General features: G+C 31.4%; 2 protein-coding genes across 9 annotated transcripts; one reads left to right on the top strand and one right to left on the bottom strand.

Moving 5' to 3' along the window:
- Nucleotides 1-86: 86 nt before the first annotated feature.
- Nucleotides 87-10,326, bottom strand: LOC148618652 (uncharacterized). 5 transcript variants are annotated; one of them, XM_088577768.1, is made up of 9 exons: nucleotides 10,188-10,326; nucleotides 7,602-7,720; nucleotides 6,616-6,791; nucleotides 5,674-5,836; nucleotides 4,771-4,941; nucleotides 4,431-4,517; nucleotides 2,947-3,036; nucleotides 2,173-2,251; nucleotides 87-1,540 (listed from the first exon to the last, which is right to left on the bottom strand). In XM_088577768.1, the coding sequence occupies exons 3-9, from the start codon at nucleotides 6,646-6,648 to the stop codon at nucleotides 1,378-1,380; spliced, it is 786 nt and encodes a 261-aa protein (XP_088433894.1). In that variant the 5' UTR covers nucleotides 6,649-6,791; nucleotides 7,602-7,720; nucleotides 10,188-10,326; the 3' UTR covers nucleotides 87-1,377. The 5 variants fall into 5 exon arrangements, with proteins under 5 accessions (XP_088433894.1, XP_088433892.1, XP_088433893.1 ...); XM_088577766.1 differs by having other exon boundaries at nucleotides 7,619-7,720; nucleotides 10,188-10,320; XM_088577767.1 differs by having other exon boundaries at nucleotides 5,680-5,836; nucleotides 7,619-7,720; nucleotides 10,188-10,320.
- A 136-nt stretch (nucleotides 10,327-10,462) lies between these two features.
- LOC148618651 (uncharacterized) lies at nucleotides 10,463-19,109 on the top strand. Of its 4 annotated transcripts, none has more exons than XM_088577762.1 (8): nucleotides 10,463-10,620; nucleotides 12,922-13,023; nucleotides 13,851-14,026; nucleotides 14,806-14,968; nucleotides 15,703-15,873; nucleotides 16,121-16,205; nucleotides 17,707-17,778; nucleotides 18,255-19,109. In XM_088577762.1, the coding sequence occupies exons 1-6, from the start codon at nucleotides 10,542-10,544 to the stop codon at nucleotides 16,153-16,155; spliced, it is 726 nt and encodes a 241-aa protein (XP_088433888.1). In that variant the 5' UTR covers nucleotides 10,463-10,541; the 3' UTR covers nucleotides 16,156-16,205; nucleotides 17,707-17,778; nucleotides 18,255-19,109. The 4 variants fall into 4 exon arrangements, with proteins under 4 accessions (XP_088433888.1, XP_088433887.1, XP_088433886.1 ...); XM_088577761.1 differs by having other exon boundaries at nucleotides 10,499-10,632; nucleotides 14,806-14,962; XM_088577760.1 differs by having other exon boundaries at nucleotides 10,503-10,632.
- Nucleotides 19,110-19,313: the final 204 nt, after the last annotated feature.

Genomic DNA, 19,313 nt, shown 5'->3' with positions numbered 1-19,313 from the left:
GTTTGTATTACATTTTACACTAGTAAACCAAAAGGACGACTTGCAGACCTAGCTACCACTTTTGCCATCTCATTGTAGTCAAGAAATTCTGTCAACAAAAGATCACTTTATTGATATATCTGTACAATATTATCATTAACATTAAATGACTTTATTATTCATTTTACAGAAGGATTCCGACAATTTTTAATTTTAGACTTATCTAATTAAAATAAACTTCTTATCAGTTTACCGCACACCATTTACTAAGATCATCAAGAAAATGTTATTCTCAGCCATAATGATAATATCATCAGTATATATGAGTATAGCATTTTTTTCATCACCAATATTTACACCAAAATCTAATAACTTTATGACATCAACTAAATTATTAATGAAAATATTTAAAATAATAAGTGATAAAACATATCCCTGTTTTCAGCAAGAGTTAACATTAAACAACTCAGTCAACTTACTATTTAATCTAATTCAACATTATACATGTGAATATTTTGATTTCAAGGTACACACAATTTTTGTACTCAATCCTACGTCATTAAATTCTGTCAACAATATTTCACTAAAAGTGTCATAAACTATTTGAAAATCTGTAAAAGCTATAAAAGTATACAATTTCATTACAATTTTCTATTTTAACGAATACCATTATGTTCACCATTATCTCATTTTGTCTTAGCTAAATTACCAATCTTTCAATCAGGCTTAACAGGATATAAATTCAACCATGACATCAACATATATACATTGCTAAAAATACTTAATATGCTATTAAAACTCGCCAAACAGTAGCTTCTTCCAGAAAAAAGTTATCGACTTTTGGACAAGCCGTAAATGCATTGAATAATATCATATAGTCCATTTGCTTTTTTTTCATAGATACCAAAATATTCAAATAGTTTAAAATACTTTAAAGACACACACAAGCAAACATCTTTGTTTTGCAAGAATCATGCAAAATGTAATTCATGATTGGAAAGCCTACAAATTTTTATCTTTGATTTCTTGTTTTAAATGTTATAGTAAACAGGAATTGGCATGTGGCTTTTCAGATAATCTTTTTTCCTATGAGATATTTTGTTTATATAGAATATACTGAATGATTTAAACTAAGGGAGATAACACTGTAAATGACAATAAAATACAATAGAAATTGTTGGATTTTCAATGTGGATTATCTCCTAGGAGCAGACAGATTGGCATAGATAATTATACATTTCATTATATAGACCTATACAGCAGCATAAAAAATAAATGGGTAGCCTTTTTGGGGTGTATCACATACTACAGAATTTGCATAATTCTTATAAAGACTTCGAATTAAATTTATCATGACGAACACAAATTGACAATCTAACTCTCCGGTTTTTAATGTGTCTACACTGTTGTGGTGTTATACATTTGATTTGTAACATTAGGGGTACCAGCAGGAATACCAGGAAGAGTGTCTATCCTGTCATACATGTAGCTTGAATTAGTTGATACATATTCTGTTTTTCTTTGGCATCCTTGTAGCCTCCAACAATCATTATTTAAGGATCTTTAACAAATCAAAATCATATACATATTTCTGATAAAAAAATGAGCAAGTTCTAAATGTTTTGTTTTTTTCGTCCATTGGCTTTTGAATTTATGTCTGTGCGTTGACAGTTGTTGCCCTTCATTTAACTATTACTCTTAGGAATATAAATATAATTATCGACTTTCATATATTCTTTGCTGCATCTTAGAGGAATCAATGATGATATGAGTTTAAACTTCAGAAGTAATATGCACAGACTGAAATTATTTCAAAGAATATGAGTTTTTAGTGTTTCCAAGCTTCATCCCATTTTCATACCAAGGCAAAATACTCTCCATATTTACTTTTGTATATAATGAGGAAATTAGATATGGAACAATTTTATGCTAATTCGTAGAAACCTGACCAAACCAAACCTCCGAAATACCGAAAACCTGTCTACAACAGACACTTTGTTGAATCTTTTCGTGTTATTTTAAATGTATTTAGAAATTGAGTAAACTGAATAAATTGTCTCTACAGTCTATAAGTGTTTAAACAGGTTTCATTGTCCTATATGATTATGACTATGGAAGCGAAGAAGTGAAAATAAGCAAAGTAATAATATATATACTTTAGTCTCACATATTCAACATTGTATTTCTACCCACCCTATTTTCCTCACAAGAAATGCTACACCAATCATAAGAAGTGAAAGCAGCATACTTGCATTAAAAATAAGTATTCCATCTAAAATAAAAACTTGTCAGTTATAACAACAATAAATTATAAATGAAACTCTTATTGACCCACAAAATCATTTACTGTACAGGGATCACCCGAATCTAAACATTTTCCGATTAAATTCAATATGTTAACCATTTGTTGTTTACATCGTATAATATTCAAAACAGATAGTCGGTTCAATATATATATGTTAACATTCATTCTTAATATCTTACATATTGTTACTATGTTCTCTACTGAAACATAATTATTAATAAAGACTAAATTATGTTACCAAACAAACAATGTGTACAATTAGTGATTATATAGATGTATTATGGGGTTATGGTACTAGCATCAAGATAGTTTTATTAAGACAGGTATAGAATTCAGGCTAAAATAAATAAATAAAAAAAAAACCAGTGATACAATATTTCTATAAAAGGAGTGAAGCAGCTACTATTTCATGTTCCTTGTTATAGCGCTATTCCATAAGAATATGAATGCGCTGCATGAAAAAAGTCATGCAAACCAATCCATTTATTTAAATTGCAAATGACAACAAAGACACTTTTATATTTTCCGGGCATTAAAACATGTTAGGTTACACTGTATAAATGTAAGTGTAGAAAAAGGATGAAGGTTGATGAATTCTATGATAACACATGGATGTAATTGAAGAATAAATGCAGATAAATAGGTGTTGAAAATACGTATACCTGTGTATGTATCCATGGTTACCGTATTGTTTAAAGGTTGTGAAATGACGACAGTTGTTATATTTGATACTATTGTTGATGGTTTATCATCTGAAAAATTAAAGAAAAAAAATAGAAATTTTATATTTTTAATATGGTATTTTATGTTTTCTTGTCTACGGTTATTAGAGATCAATTATAACCAGACTTGGTATGAATGTATGTTCGGGTGTTCTGCATTGAACTGATACGGGGATTTTTTATTTGTCGAAAAACTTGGCCGATATAATTGTTAAAAGATCAGGGGGTCAGACAGAAGGTTTTTGCATATTGCTCTCAAACCGTTAGGTTAAGCCCAATTCTGACATGGAATAAAAGTATTCAGCATGATCAGACCTATTTGTGGTAAAAAATGGAATGTTGCTTATCAAGCCAGGTAAGCGATTCATGATCTTTAGAGTCTCTAGTTCATTTGTGGCCTGTTTTTATACTTGTTAGTGTTTTGATGTTGTCCGTTCTTTAGTTGTATTTTCACTGACCGTTAAAATTGAAAAAAGCTATTAAACATAACTAATTTTCTGTTAAACCAAGATAAAGGAAACCATGGTTACTAACACCTACCAGAATACTCAATAAAATATAGGCCGACATTACAATCAAATTTGAGCTGAAACCGGCAATGTCCATGTAAATATACACTGTGTTAAAATGCCACCGTAATTTGACAAAATAACCTGTCAGTCTAAATATCCATTGCTTGTAAAATCTTACGAATACTATACTAGAACTGAAATATTTTATGAGTGCCCTTAATTTACTGGGTATTTAATCATAGATGAAATTTGTATGTATATCATGCATATTCATGTTTTAATCATCAATTAAATTTGATAAGTGATGATTTATTTCTTAAATTAAGTGTATATACATGTATATCAATAAACCAATAAATTCTCCGAATAATGACATGTCTTTATCTTTTTTGTTGATTGATGTCGGACGGAACAATATAGTTGCATACGATCCAGAAGAAGATTCCGAAGTCTACATCTGAGAAACAAGGCATACAAAATCATCATAAGTCACTGTTTACATATGTATGTATCGATGCAATATCTTTGTTATTATATTTGTACTAGCTTTGACCGCAGGTTGGGGCATTCGTGAGGTTTTGATTGATTGTTGGGGTTTAACGTCCGAACAGAGCAGCAATATTTATAAATTATGTTGACCCAGAAATACTTTACTGATCCGTACTGAAAACCCTCGTTCCAAACTCCCTTGTATTGTACAATATATGCTGAACAGTAACTTAAACGTCTAACTCAATCCCGAAACAAAAAGGTGTTTCTCAAATGAATTAAAATGTCACGATTGTATTAGATACATTTTTAAGCCTAATTTCTTCAATATACTACATGAATACTTCTTGAAATCAAATGAGTAAGACTAAATCAGTTTTCCAGAAATGACTGATGATAAAGTACCAAGAAATCTATAGATACCTTCTGTATGCATTGTTGACGTCTTGAAATATCTTTTTGATATTCCATTTTCAATTACACAAATCCATTCCAAAACACCAACAGACTCTGCAACAAAGACATTTGTTTTTTCAAATATAGTATAAATAATTTTCCACATTAGTTTTTTTTTTACCAAATAACAAAAAGCGTTATAATTGAATTCTCCTAGTGTGAAACATTTTTAAGCATTTTATTTTTCAAATACATTATTTCTGTTAAGTAATATACTATTACACACATTCACAGAATGGAATGTCAACAAAACATTTAAATCTGATAAATATATTTGCACTATAAACTGTAAAATGGTATTCATTACTTATTTTGAATATTATTCTTCCCTCTTCACATGGATGAATTCGCATTTTCTTCTTACATTCATCTTCGCTGTATGACTGTAAATGAGTATTATTCACTTGTACAGCGCACTGCGTTGGCAGGAGATTAACTCTAGCAATGTCCATGTTTGAATAATTTTTAAACGCTAATTCTGTAAAAATTGAAAACACATCATAAGAAAGAACTGTCGTTAAAAAATAAAGCGAGTTAACTGCATAAAGATTGTTGGAACTGCAGACACCTTCTGTTATTGCAATCAATATTAATAGACTGTGTAAAAACCGATGGATATTAGTGAAAACTGTTTACCTTGCACTTAATTTTTCATCCAGTTAAAAAGGCTAAAAGTAGTCTTGAATGTCCAGCTTTAACTTAAAATCAACAGTACAATAAAAGCACCGTTGAATTGTAACCATTTTTCAGTTTTTTTCTGAATTCGTTGATGGACACGAGAAACATTCCTAGTGAGCGTGATGGAAACTTTTAATTTGTAATCGCCTTTTTTTTCTCATGATTTACATCTTAAAGTTGAAAAAAAATATTACCTTCTTAATCAATCTGATATTTGCTGAAAGTATGCCTTTTATAAATAATAAGCGATTCGCCAAATTATCATGCCACGTCCTGTCCACACAAACTTATTTTTCGGTGCCGAGGCCATTTTCCGCCATTTAATTTTGTTTCACTATTTGCATTGAATTTTATTATTAGTTGACATAATCATGCATCGGGAAGTTAAAAAATTGTGCATATTTTAAAAATATATGTAAAATTTAAGTAATGAAAAAATGAACTTAATGTACTGGCATCCCAGTATTTTATCATTGTAAAGAATCGCCTAATGTTTTTTTTTTCTATCAGAGTTTTATATAATTGCGTTTACTTTTACTTGTTTTTATTGCATAAAACGGCAGACCCTCTCCACTTGCACAGAAGCCATCGTAGAATTCTATACATCTGCTAGTATTTATACATGTCATGTTTTCAGGATCTAGTCCTATTTTACTATAATTGTGAAGGGTATCAATACACTGGCATGTTCCTTTCTGTAAATAACAAAACCAGCATTAATTAAAAATGAATTTTGAATCTAACTTTATCTATTTTCTTTGTTTAATAATTAAGGAAACATTACGCTTTTCACAAACCTTAAAATAAATATACAAAGAAAGTTACAATATAATTATCCTATACAAACAATACGAAGTTCATTTTATTCTGTCTTTCCCTACTTCGGTGTCGCACACAATAGTTTCATAAACTGTAAACAATAATATGTTAAGAATCGTGTAACATCTTGCTCTTCATCGATCGACATGTCATGTCTTCTTTTTATCTGAAAGAGTAATCAAGGGAACCAAGATTCTAGAGGAAATCATAAGGTTGTAATCCAGGGACAAAGATAAGACAGGGAAAAAAGACACACAACAAACAGAACATAAAATAAAACAAAATAATACGTACAAAGAAACAGAAAGTTACTCGGGATCCACTAAACACTGGGAGCACTGAACAGGTGCACCACTTTTCTAGAAACACACGTGGAATTGCACATAAAAAGTCAAGTCCTGGGTAGACGAAAAAGGAAAGGAACATAGAATAAACAAAATAATACGTAGCAAAATCTATTTAAAGCATTTGATGGTTTTTCTTGGCTAATAACATACAAATAAATGGTAAAAATAGAGTTTTTCAAAGTATATCGGTTTCCTTAGCTCATTCCTGTAAATATTAGGGCATTTGTACATTCTTGATTACTCTTTCCGTTTGTGTAAATTAATACACGTAAATGAAAACATTGATCTATTTGTTGTAGTCAACTCACATAAAAGGTAAAATTTGTAACTTCAATATTCATTCCACAATATATAGAGCATTCAACGATGTTTGTAACGTTCTTTCTATAATTTAAACCGTCGTTAAAAAAATCATTGAAGAACTGTACAACACGAGTATTTGTCGCTTCGTCAAAGTTACTCGGGTTATCGAAGTTTGCACAACCTGTAATGTATTAAAAAAAACATTTTATGATTAATTGTCAACATTTTCATCAGGTTAAGTACAGTTTAGTTTTCATTAGGTATTTGAACACGGTTTATTCCTTCTGCTTGATATAAACGCCTCGGTTGTCTCAGGGTAGGGTGCTTACCTCGAGTGTAGTATATCTTGGGTTCGATCATCGACTAAGTCGCACCCAAACATGTTAAAATCGTTAGTCACTGCTTCTCCGCCATTCATGCGGTATTTAGGGAGACAGAGTCAGAACAATGTGTCCGAGTAAGTGATATGCCGACCTTCGGACTGTAGATTCTGTGAACAAGCATTACAAAGATCCGGCTTAGTGCGTCGGTCTTGTACAAAGCAGGTTCTTTTCGATTATTCATTCGTTATTGTTCTCGTGAAATATGTACTATAGAACGTTAATCTATAATCAATGAATAACCTCTATTTTGTGACAACGACGTTAGAGGCAATTAACGGCTACCCACCATAAACGCAGATATAGAACAGAAAATACTAGTACATGTGTGATATATATTAACTCTACCAACATGATTTAAATATAGTTATCTATATACATTGGCTGGTTAAATATGGAACTGATTAGTGTTTAAAATATTAAGAAAAAAGTTTGCTATGATATAGTACAGAAATATATATTTGAAATGTATTAAAATAATTTAAAATCATGACATGGTATAAACGATCGGTAAGTTCGTATTAAGCCACTGTTCTTGCGCCATAATATGATTATAATATATATTTAGTATATTTAGTGTATATAGTGTTACCTATATGGCGTATACATACCTAAATCTTATATTTACCTTCAAATCCAGTCCATCTCGTTATATTTTCTACCACTGTCGTTTTTTCGGTGGACATTTTTAAAACATCATGGGTACTTCTGACACCATTTATTTGATCAGCTGTGAAAACGAAAAAAGCAATAATCAGTGATTTTATAACAACTGGAGGATGCGGGCGAAATCGCGGTTGATTGAGCAAAGTGTGGACACTAATCGAATTGAAAAATCGAAACAAAATTAGTAATAGTTGTAAAGGATCTGCGATCATTTACCATACATCAATGATGTACAGTTTTGTTCAAATTGCTTTACTGGTTTAAGAGGAGTTGACCACTAACTTTTCAGGTGTTTTCTTTTGACTCAGAATTGTTTTTTTTTTAATTTTGCGCGCAGCCTGCAAAAATATGTTCTTTTCTTACGCATGTAAGCGAATTGTTTTATGTTTGCTTTATTCATATTACTTTTTTTCAACTATTCCTTTCCAAATTATCTTTTCTTAAAAGTCAGGATCGAAATATTTTTAACAACCACAGAATATAACCAAGCCCCCCCCCACTTTAAATGGTGCATTCCTACGCAAAATTTCATACCCTCATGCCAATGCACTTAACTGGAATAATTGCTTTAATCTGGGACTACGAAGCTGTTTTATTGGTCCCAGGTTTAATTTGACCCAGGAGTATTGGAGGAACTAATGTCGAAGACGATGACGACACCGATATAAACGCAAAACACATTAAAATACACCTGCAATACCCAATGTGACTGCTCCAGACATGCGTTGTTTCAATGAAGTATTTTTGCAGCGATCGATTAATTCATGATTAACAGCTGTCTCTACCTGTAAGTCTGGTGCTATTAGCTGGTTATCCTGATGCTTCGCCCAAATTTGCATTCCATGGCCAATGGGCAGCAAGACAGTAACCTTGATTTTTATTTTTTCAAGAATTCTGCTTAAATGTGCACGTTATAGGGGACGCAAAAGAGGCATTATAGCCACGTTCCTTGATATCAGTTATTTTCAATGTATCGTGTGAGTTTTTTCAAACGCACATTCACTTCGTAACCACCCTTTTGTATGAATGTACAAATATGTTATCACCCCCAAACTGGGACTTGTTCGCTCGTAAGTTTTTAATGGTTGGATTGGTGAGAAAAGTCGGAAAGGGGCTTTCCAGCATTTTGTCCTACTCTTCTGTGAAATTACTAGTTATAGAAAAAAATTACGCCCAATAATGCTTTCAAGTAGGTAATCAAAGTGGTCTCTTGCTAACTCGAAAAATATTTTGTTATCTAGCTCAGAAGGGGGAAGATTTATTTCGACACGTTCTACGCCTTTCTAGGTCTTCACAGTTTTGCACATCAGAAAAATAGTGGGTGTCGTTTAATTAAGCAAAATAATGAACGTACAATACTAGTCTAACACATGTACACATGATCCGGACAGTACTTTGATTGAGCATGCGCAAACGCGTATTATAACACACGGACCAATAACAGTCTCCGAATCGGGATATGTTCCCAAATATTCGCATTTTCCGTAGAAAAATGATTGTTTCAAAGACAAATTTAGGAAATACATAACACTACATTTATACCTCATATCACAAATATATTCGACCTTGTATTGTTTCAGAGGAGTTGCAGTTCAAAGAAATCGGTCTATTCCTTTATTAGTGTAGATTTTCAATATGAATAGATTATCTTATTTTGACATTACTGAACTTTTTTATGAAAACATAATATTAGATTAAATGAACATTAATTATTAACAGTGCATCTGATCTATCTATCCATACCACTATAGAATGTGAAAAGATACTCATTAATATCATAAATTGGTCCTCGTGTAACGGACATTTAACAGAACGAGGCCTGAATTGAATTACTTTATCATTTGAGAAGTTTCTTGCAATAAAAAAACAAAAAACAAACAAAAACACAAAAACAAAAACAAAAACAAAAACAAAAAAAAGTTTGAATAAAAAAGAAAAACAATATGAATAGATTTGAAGTTCTCTATCACTAGGTTAACATTTGATAGTTATTTTTTCTCCTCTGATCACGATGCACCCTTTATTTTAAACCCATTTTTTTTTCTCTCAATGTTTAAACATGGTCATTTCAAATATACATCTTGACAGCAGCGTTTACAAGTTCCTATGTACAATATAAACCATATATCGAAAATTGGATTTTCTCACAAATAAAACAAAGTTATACGCAGAAAATATTTGATAGCTTTCTGAAAACGTTTCTCCTTAAAGTTTTTGTTTCACATAACAACCTTGAAATTTGAAGAATATATAGACACCTATTTCTCTGTACAAGTGTATAATGTTTTTTTAGGGCCAGCGATGTGAGGGTTTCCCCGTTGTTCAATAAAGACCTATTGATGGCATTGAGCTGACATTTTTCATCGAGGTGGAGTTGTTGTCTCTTTGACATATTCATTATATGCATTCTCCTTGTATCGTAATGCATTATAATAATTATTGAAATTAATTGTATATAATATAAATACTTTTAATTGAATGAATGAATATATGCTGTAGTTATTTTACATTTTACATACAATTGAGCTCACCTGATGTCCATGGAATAATACAAGTATGACAAATATAACTCAGAACCATACAAAACATAAACTGAAAATCTAGATACATGTCTTGCAAGTACGAATTACTATCTGCGTAACTATACGAACTATATAGGTGACAAATAAGGAAATAGATAACTCATATTTTTTTCGGAAACAATATACTTAAATTAAGAGCATAACCAATTATGGTGAGACGATTAGGAAGGAAGGATTTGTATAACAATACAATAAAAGTATTGAGTCATTTCCGGACAAAGATAAGTTTTGAATCACGTTTTCCTTATTTGTCACCTATATAGTTCGTATAGTTACGCAGATAGTAATTCGTACTTGCAAGACATGTATCTAGATTTTCAGTTTATGTTTTGTATGGTTCTGAGTTATATTTGTCATACTTGTATTATTCCATGGACATCAGGTGAGCTCAATTGTATGTAAAATGTAAAATAACTACAGCACATATTCATTCATTCAATTAAAAGTATTTATATTATATACAATTAATTTCAATAATTATTATAATGCATTACGATACAAGGAGAATGCATATAATGAATATGTCAAAGAGACAACAACTCCACCTCGATGAAAAATGTCAGCTCAATGCCACCAATAGGTCTTTATTGAACAACGGGGAAACCCTCACATCGCTGGCCCTAAAAAAAAACATTATACACTTGTACAGAGAAATAGGTGTCTATATATTCTTCAAATTTCAAGGTTGTTATGTGAAACAAAAACTTTAAGGAGAAACGTTTTCAGAAAGCTATCAAATATTTTCTGCGTATAACTTTGTTTTATTTGTGAGAAAATCCAATTTTCGATATATGGTTTATATTGTACATAGGAACTTGTAAACACTGCTGTCAAGATGTATATTTGAAATGACCATGTTTAAACATTGAGAGAAAAAAAAAACATGGGTTTAAAGTAAAGGGTGCATCGTGATCAGAGGAGAAAAAATAACTATCAAATGTTAACCTAGTGATAGAGAACTTCAAATCTATTCATATTGTTTTTCTTTTTTATTCAAACCTTTTTCTGTTTTTGTTTTTTGTTTTTGTGGTTTTTTTTTGTTTTTGTTTTTTTTTTGTTTTTAGTTTTTTTATTGCAAGAAACTTCTCAAATGATAAAGTAATTCAATTCAGGCCTCGTTCTGTTAAATGTCCGTTACACGAGGACCAATTTATAATATTAATGAGCATCTTTTCACATTCTATAGGGGTATGGATAGATAGATCAGATGCACTGTTAATAATTAATGTTCATTTAATCTATTATTATGTTTTCATAGACAAGTTCAGTAATGTCAAAATAAAAGGTTTTTTTTCTTCAAAGATAATCTATTCATATTGAAAATCTACACTAATAAAGGAATAGACCGATTTTTTTTAACTGCAACTCCTCTGAAACAATACAAGGTCGAATATATTTGTGATATGAGGTATAAATGTAGTGTTATGTATTCCTTAAATTTCTCTTTGAAACAATCATTTTTCTACGGAAAATGCGAATATTTGGGAACATATCCCGATTCGGAGACTGTTATTGGTCCGTGTGTTATAATACGCGTTGCGCATGCTCAATCAAAGTACTGTCCGGATCATGTGTACATGTGTTAGACTAGTATTGTACGTTCATTATTTTGCTTAATTAAACGACACCCACTATTTTTCTGATGTGCAAAACTGTGAAGACCTAGAAAGGCGTAGAACGTGTCGAAATAAATCTTCCCCCTTCTGAGCTAGATAACAAAATATTTTTCGAGTTAGCAAGAGACCACTTTGATTACCTACTTGAAAGCATTATTGGGCGTAATTTTTTTTCTAAAACCGTTAACACCCTCAAATCAGAACAAGCAGGCCCCCTATAACGTGCACATTTAAGCAGAATTCTTGAAAAAATAAAAATCAAGGTTACTGTCTTGCTGCCCATTGGCCATGGAATGCAAATTTGGGCGAAGCATCAGGATAACCAGCTAATAGCACCAGACTTACAGGTAGAGACAGCTGTTAATCATGAATTAATCGATCGCTGCAAAAATACTTCATTGAAACAACGCATGTCTGGAGCAGTCACATTGGGTATTGCAGGTGTATTTTAATGTGTTTTGCGTTTATATCGGTGTCGTCATCGTCTTCGACATTAGTTCCTCCAATACTCCTGGGTCAAATTAAACCTGGGACCAATAAAACAGCTTCGTAGTCCCAGATTAAAGCAATTATTCCAGTTAAGTGCATTGGCATGAGGGTATGAAATTTTGCGTAGGAATGCACCATTTAAAGTGGGGGGGGGCTTGGTTATATTCTGTGGTTGTTAAAAATATTTCGATCCTGACTTTTAAGAAAAGATAATTTGGAAAGGAATAGTTGAAAAAAAGTAATATGAATAAAGCAAACATAAAACAATTCGCTTACATGCGTAAGAAAAGAACATATTTTTGCGAGCTGCGCGCAAAATTAAAAAAAAACAATTCTGAGTCAAAAGAAAACACCTGAAAAGTTAGTGGTCAACTCCTCTTAAACCAGTAAAGCAATTTGAACAAAACTGTACATCATTGATGTATGGTAAATGATCGCAGATCCTTTACAACTATTACTAATTTTGTTTCGATTTTTCAATTCGATTAGTGTCCACACTTTGCTCAATCAACCGCGATTTCGCCCGCATCCTCCAGTTGTTATAAAATCACTGATTATTGCTTTTTTCGTTTTCACAGCTGATCAAATAAATGGTGTCAGAAGTACCCATGATGTTTTAAAAATGTCCACCGAAAAAACGACAGTGGTAGAAAATATAACGAGATGGACTGGATTTGAAGGTAAATATAAGATTTAGGTATGTATACGCCATATAGGTAACACTATATACACTAAATATACTAAGTATATATTATAATCATATTATGGCGCAAGAACAGTGGCTTAATACGAACTTACCGATCGTTTATACCATGTCATGATTTTAAATTATTTTAATACATTTCAAATATATATTTCTGTACTATATCATAGCAAACTTTTTTCTTAATATTTTAAACACTAATCAGTTCCATATTTAACCAGCCAATGTATATAGATAACTATATTTAAATCATGTTGGTAGGGTTAATATATATCACACATGTACTAGTATTTTCTGTTCTATATCTGCGTTTATGGTGGGTAGCCGTTAATTGCCTCTAACGTCGTTGTCACAAAATAGAGGTTATTCATTGATTATAGATTAACGTTCTATAGTACATATTTCACGAGAACAATAACGAATGAATAATCGAAAAGAACCTGCTTTGTACAAGACCGACGCACTAAGCCGGATCTTTGTAATGCTTGTTCACAGAATCTACAGTCCGAAGGTCGGCATATCACTTACTCGGACACATTGTTCTGACTCTGTCTCCCTAAATACCGCATGAATGGCGGAGAAGCAGTGACTAACGATTTTAACATGTTTGGGTGCGACTTAGTCGATGATCGAACCCAAGATATACTACACTCGAGGTAAGCACCCTACCCTGAGACAACCGAGGCGTTTATATCAAGCAGAAGGAATAAACCGTGTTCAAATACCTAATGAAAACTAAACTGTACTTAACCTGATGAAAATGTTGACAATTAATCATAAAATGTTTTTTTTAATACATTACAGGTTGTGCAAACTTCGATAACCCGAGTAACTTTGACGAAGCGACAAATACTCGTGTTGTACAGTTCTTCAATGATTTTTTTAACGACGGTTTAAATTATAGAAAGAACGTTACAAACATCGTTGAATGCTCTATATATTGTGGAATGAATATTGAAGTTACAAATTTTACCTTTTATGTGAGTTGACTACAACAAATAGATCAATGTTTTCATTTACGTGTATTAATTTACACAAACGGAAAGAGTAATCAAGAATGTACAAATGCCCTAATATTTACAGGAATGATCTAAGGAAACCGATATACTTTGAAAAACTCTATTTTTACCATTTATTTGTATGGTATTAGCCAAGAAAAACCATCAAATGCTTTAAATAGATTTTGCTACGTATTATTTTGTTTATTCTATGTTCCTTTCCTTTTTCGTCTACCCAGGACTTGACTTTTTATGTGCAATTCCACGTGTGTTTCTAGAAAAGTGGTGCACCTGTTCAGTGCTCCCAGTGTTTAGTGGATCCCGAGTAACTTTCTGTTTCTTTGTACGTATTATTTTGTTTTATTTTATGTTCTGTTTGTTGTGTGTCTTTTTTCCCTGTCTTATCTTTGTCCCTGGATTACAACCTTATGATTTCCTCTAGAATCTTGGTTCCCTTGATTACTCTTTCAGATAAAAAGAAGACATGACATGTCGATCGATGAAGAGCAAGATGTTACACGATTCTTAACATATTATTGTTTACAGTTTATGAAACTATTGTGTGCGACACCGAAGTAGGGAAAGACAGAATAAAATGAACTTCGTATTGTTTGTATAGGATAATTATATTGTAACTTTCTTTGTATATTTATTTTAAGGTTTGTGAAAAGCGTAATGTTTCCTTAATTATTAAACAAAGAAAATAGATAAAGTTAGATTCAAAATTCATTTTTAATTAATGCTGGTTTTGTTATTTACAGAAAGGAACATGCCAGTGTATTGATACCCTTCACAATTATAGTAAAATAGGACTAGATCCTGAAAACATGACATGTATAAATACTAGCAGATGTATAGAATTCTACGATGGCTTCTGTGCAAGTGGAGAGGGTCTGCCGTTTTATGCAATAAAAACAAGTAAAAGTAAACGCAATTATATAAAACTCTGATAGAAAAAAAAAACATTAGGCGATTCTTTACAATGATAAAATACTGGGATGCCAGTACATTAAGTTCATTTTTTCATTACTTAAATTTTACATATATTTTTAAAATATGCATAATTTTTTAACTTCCCGATGCATGATTATGTCAACTAATAATAAAATTCAATGCAAATAGTGAAACAAAATTAAATGGCGGAAAAATGGCCTCGGCACCGAAAAATAAGTTTGTGTGGACAGGACGTGGCATGATAATTTGGCGAATCGCTTATTATTTATAAAAGGCATACTTTCAGCAAATATCAGATTGATTAAGAAAGTAATATTTTTTTTCAACTTTAAGATGTAAATCATGAGAAAAAAAAAGGCGATTACAAATTAAAAGTTTCCATCACGCTCACTAGGAATGTTTCTCGTGTCCATCAACGAATTCAGAAAAAAACTGAAAAATGGTTACAATTCAACGGTGCTTTTATTGTACTGTTGATTTTAAGTTAAAGCTGGACATTCAAGACTACTTTTAGCCTTTTTAACTGGATGAAAAATTAAGTGCAAGGTAAACAGTTTTCACTAATATCCATCGGTTTTTACACAGTCTATTAATATTGATTGCAATAACAGAAGGTGTCTGCAGTTCCAACAATCTTTATGCAGTTAACTCGCTTTATTTTTTAACGACAGTTCTTTCCTATGATGTGTTTTCAATTTTTACAGAATTAGCGTTTAAAAATTATTCAAACATGGACATTGCTAGAGTTAATCTCCTGCCAACGCAGTGCGCTGTACAAGTGAATAATACTCATTTACAGTCATACAGCGAAGATGAATGTAAGAAGAAAATGCGAATTCATCCATGTGAAGAGGGAAGAATAATATTCAAAATAAGTAATGAATACCATTTTACAGTTTATAGTGCAAATATATTTATCAGATTTAAATGTTTTGTTGACATTCCATTCTGTGAATGTGTGTAATAGTATATTACTTAACAGAAATAATGTATTTGAAAAATAAAATGCTTAAAAATGTTTCACACTAGGAGAATTCAATTATAACGCTTTTTGTTATTTGGTAAAAAAAAACTAATGTGGAAAATTATTTATACTATATTTGAAAAATGTCTTTGTTGCAGTCTGTTGGTGTTTTGGAATGGATTTGTGTAATTGAAAATGGAATATCAAAAAGATATTTCAAGACGTCAACAATGCATACAGAAGGTATCTATAGATTTCTTGGTACTTTATCATCAGTCATTTCTGGAAAACTGATTTAGTCTTACTCATTCAATTGAATTACCGGAAAAGTTTGGAATACACCAGATCTACTACCTAAAAACAAAGTTAACATTGTCAAATTAGCCTTGATCTATAACCAAAATAATTTTCTGTCGTTGGTAGTTTGACTAAAGCCATAATTTACCGCATGATTTTGTCAAAGGTAAATTTTCTTTTTATCTGTGGCAACAACATCCCTTCAGCATCTGTGTAAGGAATTTTCTTATCACAACTCATACGTTATGCCAGAGAATGCTAAAACCACGCAAGACCTCTTGAACATGATTATGTGGCTACAAATTGTAAGTCATTACTACAGAAGTTTTTTTGTTGACATCATGAATTCATGGATCATTTTGGTGTATCAACCTGCACCATTAGAACCGATTGTTTCCCATGTCATATTTTTTATTTTCTCTTTTGTCAACCTCGCATGTGGCATTTTATGAGCAACTCGGCGAGTGTTTCTAGAAATGCAGAAACGCTTGCACTACATGTTTATCTGGTCAATACTCCGAGTTTTTAGTGGAGCCCGGTTTGCAAATTAACTTTTGTAAGATTCAAGTCGTCACCACAGACGTTTTATGGTCGTCACCATGAACTCGTGGATCGTTACCATACAGTACAGTATATTTAGACTTATATAATTTCGTGAAGGATTAACCTTCATTGAGTACATGTTAAGTTTAATTCATGTCATGCTTACTTTCAAAACTGTTTAGTTTTGATATCCCAATTTTCTTAATCAACTCCTTAAAACATGCTGTTTATTTAACAAAGCAAAAAATGTATTTGCCTGGCAATTATTTTGAACGAAACAGGAACTGCTGACTATTCCGGATGGTTTATCTTTACACCCATTTACAGATAGGGTTGTGCTGCTCGCTTTTTTAGATTAGATAACCTGTTTTGTATGTGACTTACCTTTTGTCTGTTTTCATATTGATTTTTTGGGTGTTACTGTGAAACTCTCTGGTTTTCTTCTTCTTTTTTTCCTTTTGTCTATTTGTATTTAACATTTTTTTTGTTAATTTCAGAAACGTTTAAGTATATCAGTTATCTTTGCCTAAGTTTTTAAACATTTTGGAATCAAATGGAAGAAATTAAAAATAAAAAATCTTTGTATTAGCCTTTAAACTGGATCAATTTAAACTTTTCTTGAATTTCGTCATTCATTGCTTTATTTTTTACTTATAAAAATTCATACAAAAATATGCTTACAACAAACTTTAAATTTGCTTGAGTTGAGTGTAATAAATTTATCTACAGTTCTTTTGGGTCTATTTCATGAATTAAGGACTGTGTGTTTGAAAATCGAGATATGAAGTAAACAAAACATTCAATCCTAATCCTTGATATTGCTTCGAGAAGAAATTCTCTCTCTAAAATATATATCATTTTCATTTAATATGTTTTTCGTTACATAAACAACGATCACCGCCAGATGAAACGGTTATGAATGTACACATTGGCGACAAAAATCGGCGAGAGAATACTACCAACATATCGGATGAAGGTAGGAGATACTGGTGAAGCTGAAATAATTATAATGTCTTATTAGTTTGTACCAATACTTAATAAAAGGAGGCATATAGTGTACTCGCTTTCAAATATAAAGATAATTTTTTTTAAAATTTCTTTTTACTGAATAAAATTGGTTGTATAATTTGTGATGTTATCACTCGCGCATTGTATTTATTTGTGAATATATTAGCGAAACTTGTTTTCATTATGAAAAATAAACAGTTTTTTTTTAACATGCTATACCGTTTTGTAGTGTAATAATGATTTAGTTCTTTCTCCATGAATTATAAATGCAACGAGTTAAATATCGAGATAAAACATAAATGATGTTTAAAATTATATTAGAACTGAAATTAAGCATATATATCCAATACATGGTTATAGTTTAAAACTTTAAAGATTGTGAATTTCTAACAAAAATGTTTCAATAAAGTTGTATTGTATCAACTGTTATATAACCTATTACAGGATTATCTGCTCGTGAAAACCTATGGCTAATGATAGGAGGAGGACTATCTTTACTGCTAAGTTTGTCTGTTGGTTGTAACATTATATTGTTGAAGAAACATTGTAAAAAGAATAGCACAAATACTACCAACCAAACTCAGAATGATCAAAACTATAGTATTGAAGGAGCCATGAGTGAAAATCAATATGGTACAAGTGGGTATGCATTAATTGACGACAATTTAATGACTCATTACGATTACGCAACAGAAGTTAAAAGGGTGGGTATAAGCCGTTTAAACATGGTTTCCCATGATCAATCACAACAAAGAAAGAATAGAAATCTTCTTCCCGAGATGTCGGCAGATCTTGAACGTGGATCGGCAACTAAATGTAATGGATTGGAAATGAAAACAAATAAAGGAAATGGGGATATGGAATCAACAAAGAATTATTACTTGAACCCATATGTTCCACTACAATGCAACGACATGGAATACCTTCAGAGCTATTCTCCTTTAATGGAATCTGATGTAAATGACCAAACTTCCGAACTGACATGTACATAACCGAACAGATGTCATTTGTAAGGTCACCTATTAGTATTGAAATACATGAAAGATGTATGAATTCCTTTATTTTGAAAGTAATTGTAAAAATGGAAATAGGAATACATAGTTTGACTAAATAACAAGGGTGTGTCATGTCCCTATATATATTGAAGTATTGCTTATAATACGGAGTATCAGTATATGGAAAATATCTCAAAACGACTGTTTGATGTATAATGTATGTTATGTTCTGTTTACAGCCTAAATGTTTACATAAACATGGATTCAATTGCACTGGAAAATAAAAGATATGTGTTTAAACAAATGACATGGGTACATACTAGCAAAATATTAGTTTGTTTGTTAATCTACATTGCTAACATATTGTAAAGTTATTAAGAGTAATCAAGGAAACCAAGGTTATAGCGGTAATCAAAAGAATGTAATCCAGGGACAAAGACCAGACATGGAAAACAGAAATACACAACACAGATTATGAAGTAACTAAAATCATACATACAAAGTAACA

The sequence above is a fragment of the Perna viridis genome, chromosome 4 (genome assembly GCF_037379345.1).
Source record: "Perna viridis isolate PV_CMFRI_1.1 ecotype Kerala chromosome 4, ASM3737934v1, whole genome shotgun sequence".
NCBI classification, from domain to species: Eukaryota; Metazoa; Mollusca; class Bivalvia; order Mytilida; family Mytilidae; genus Perna; species Perna viridis.
This window is presented reverse-complemented; position numbering and strand designations above follow the sequence as displayed.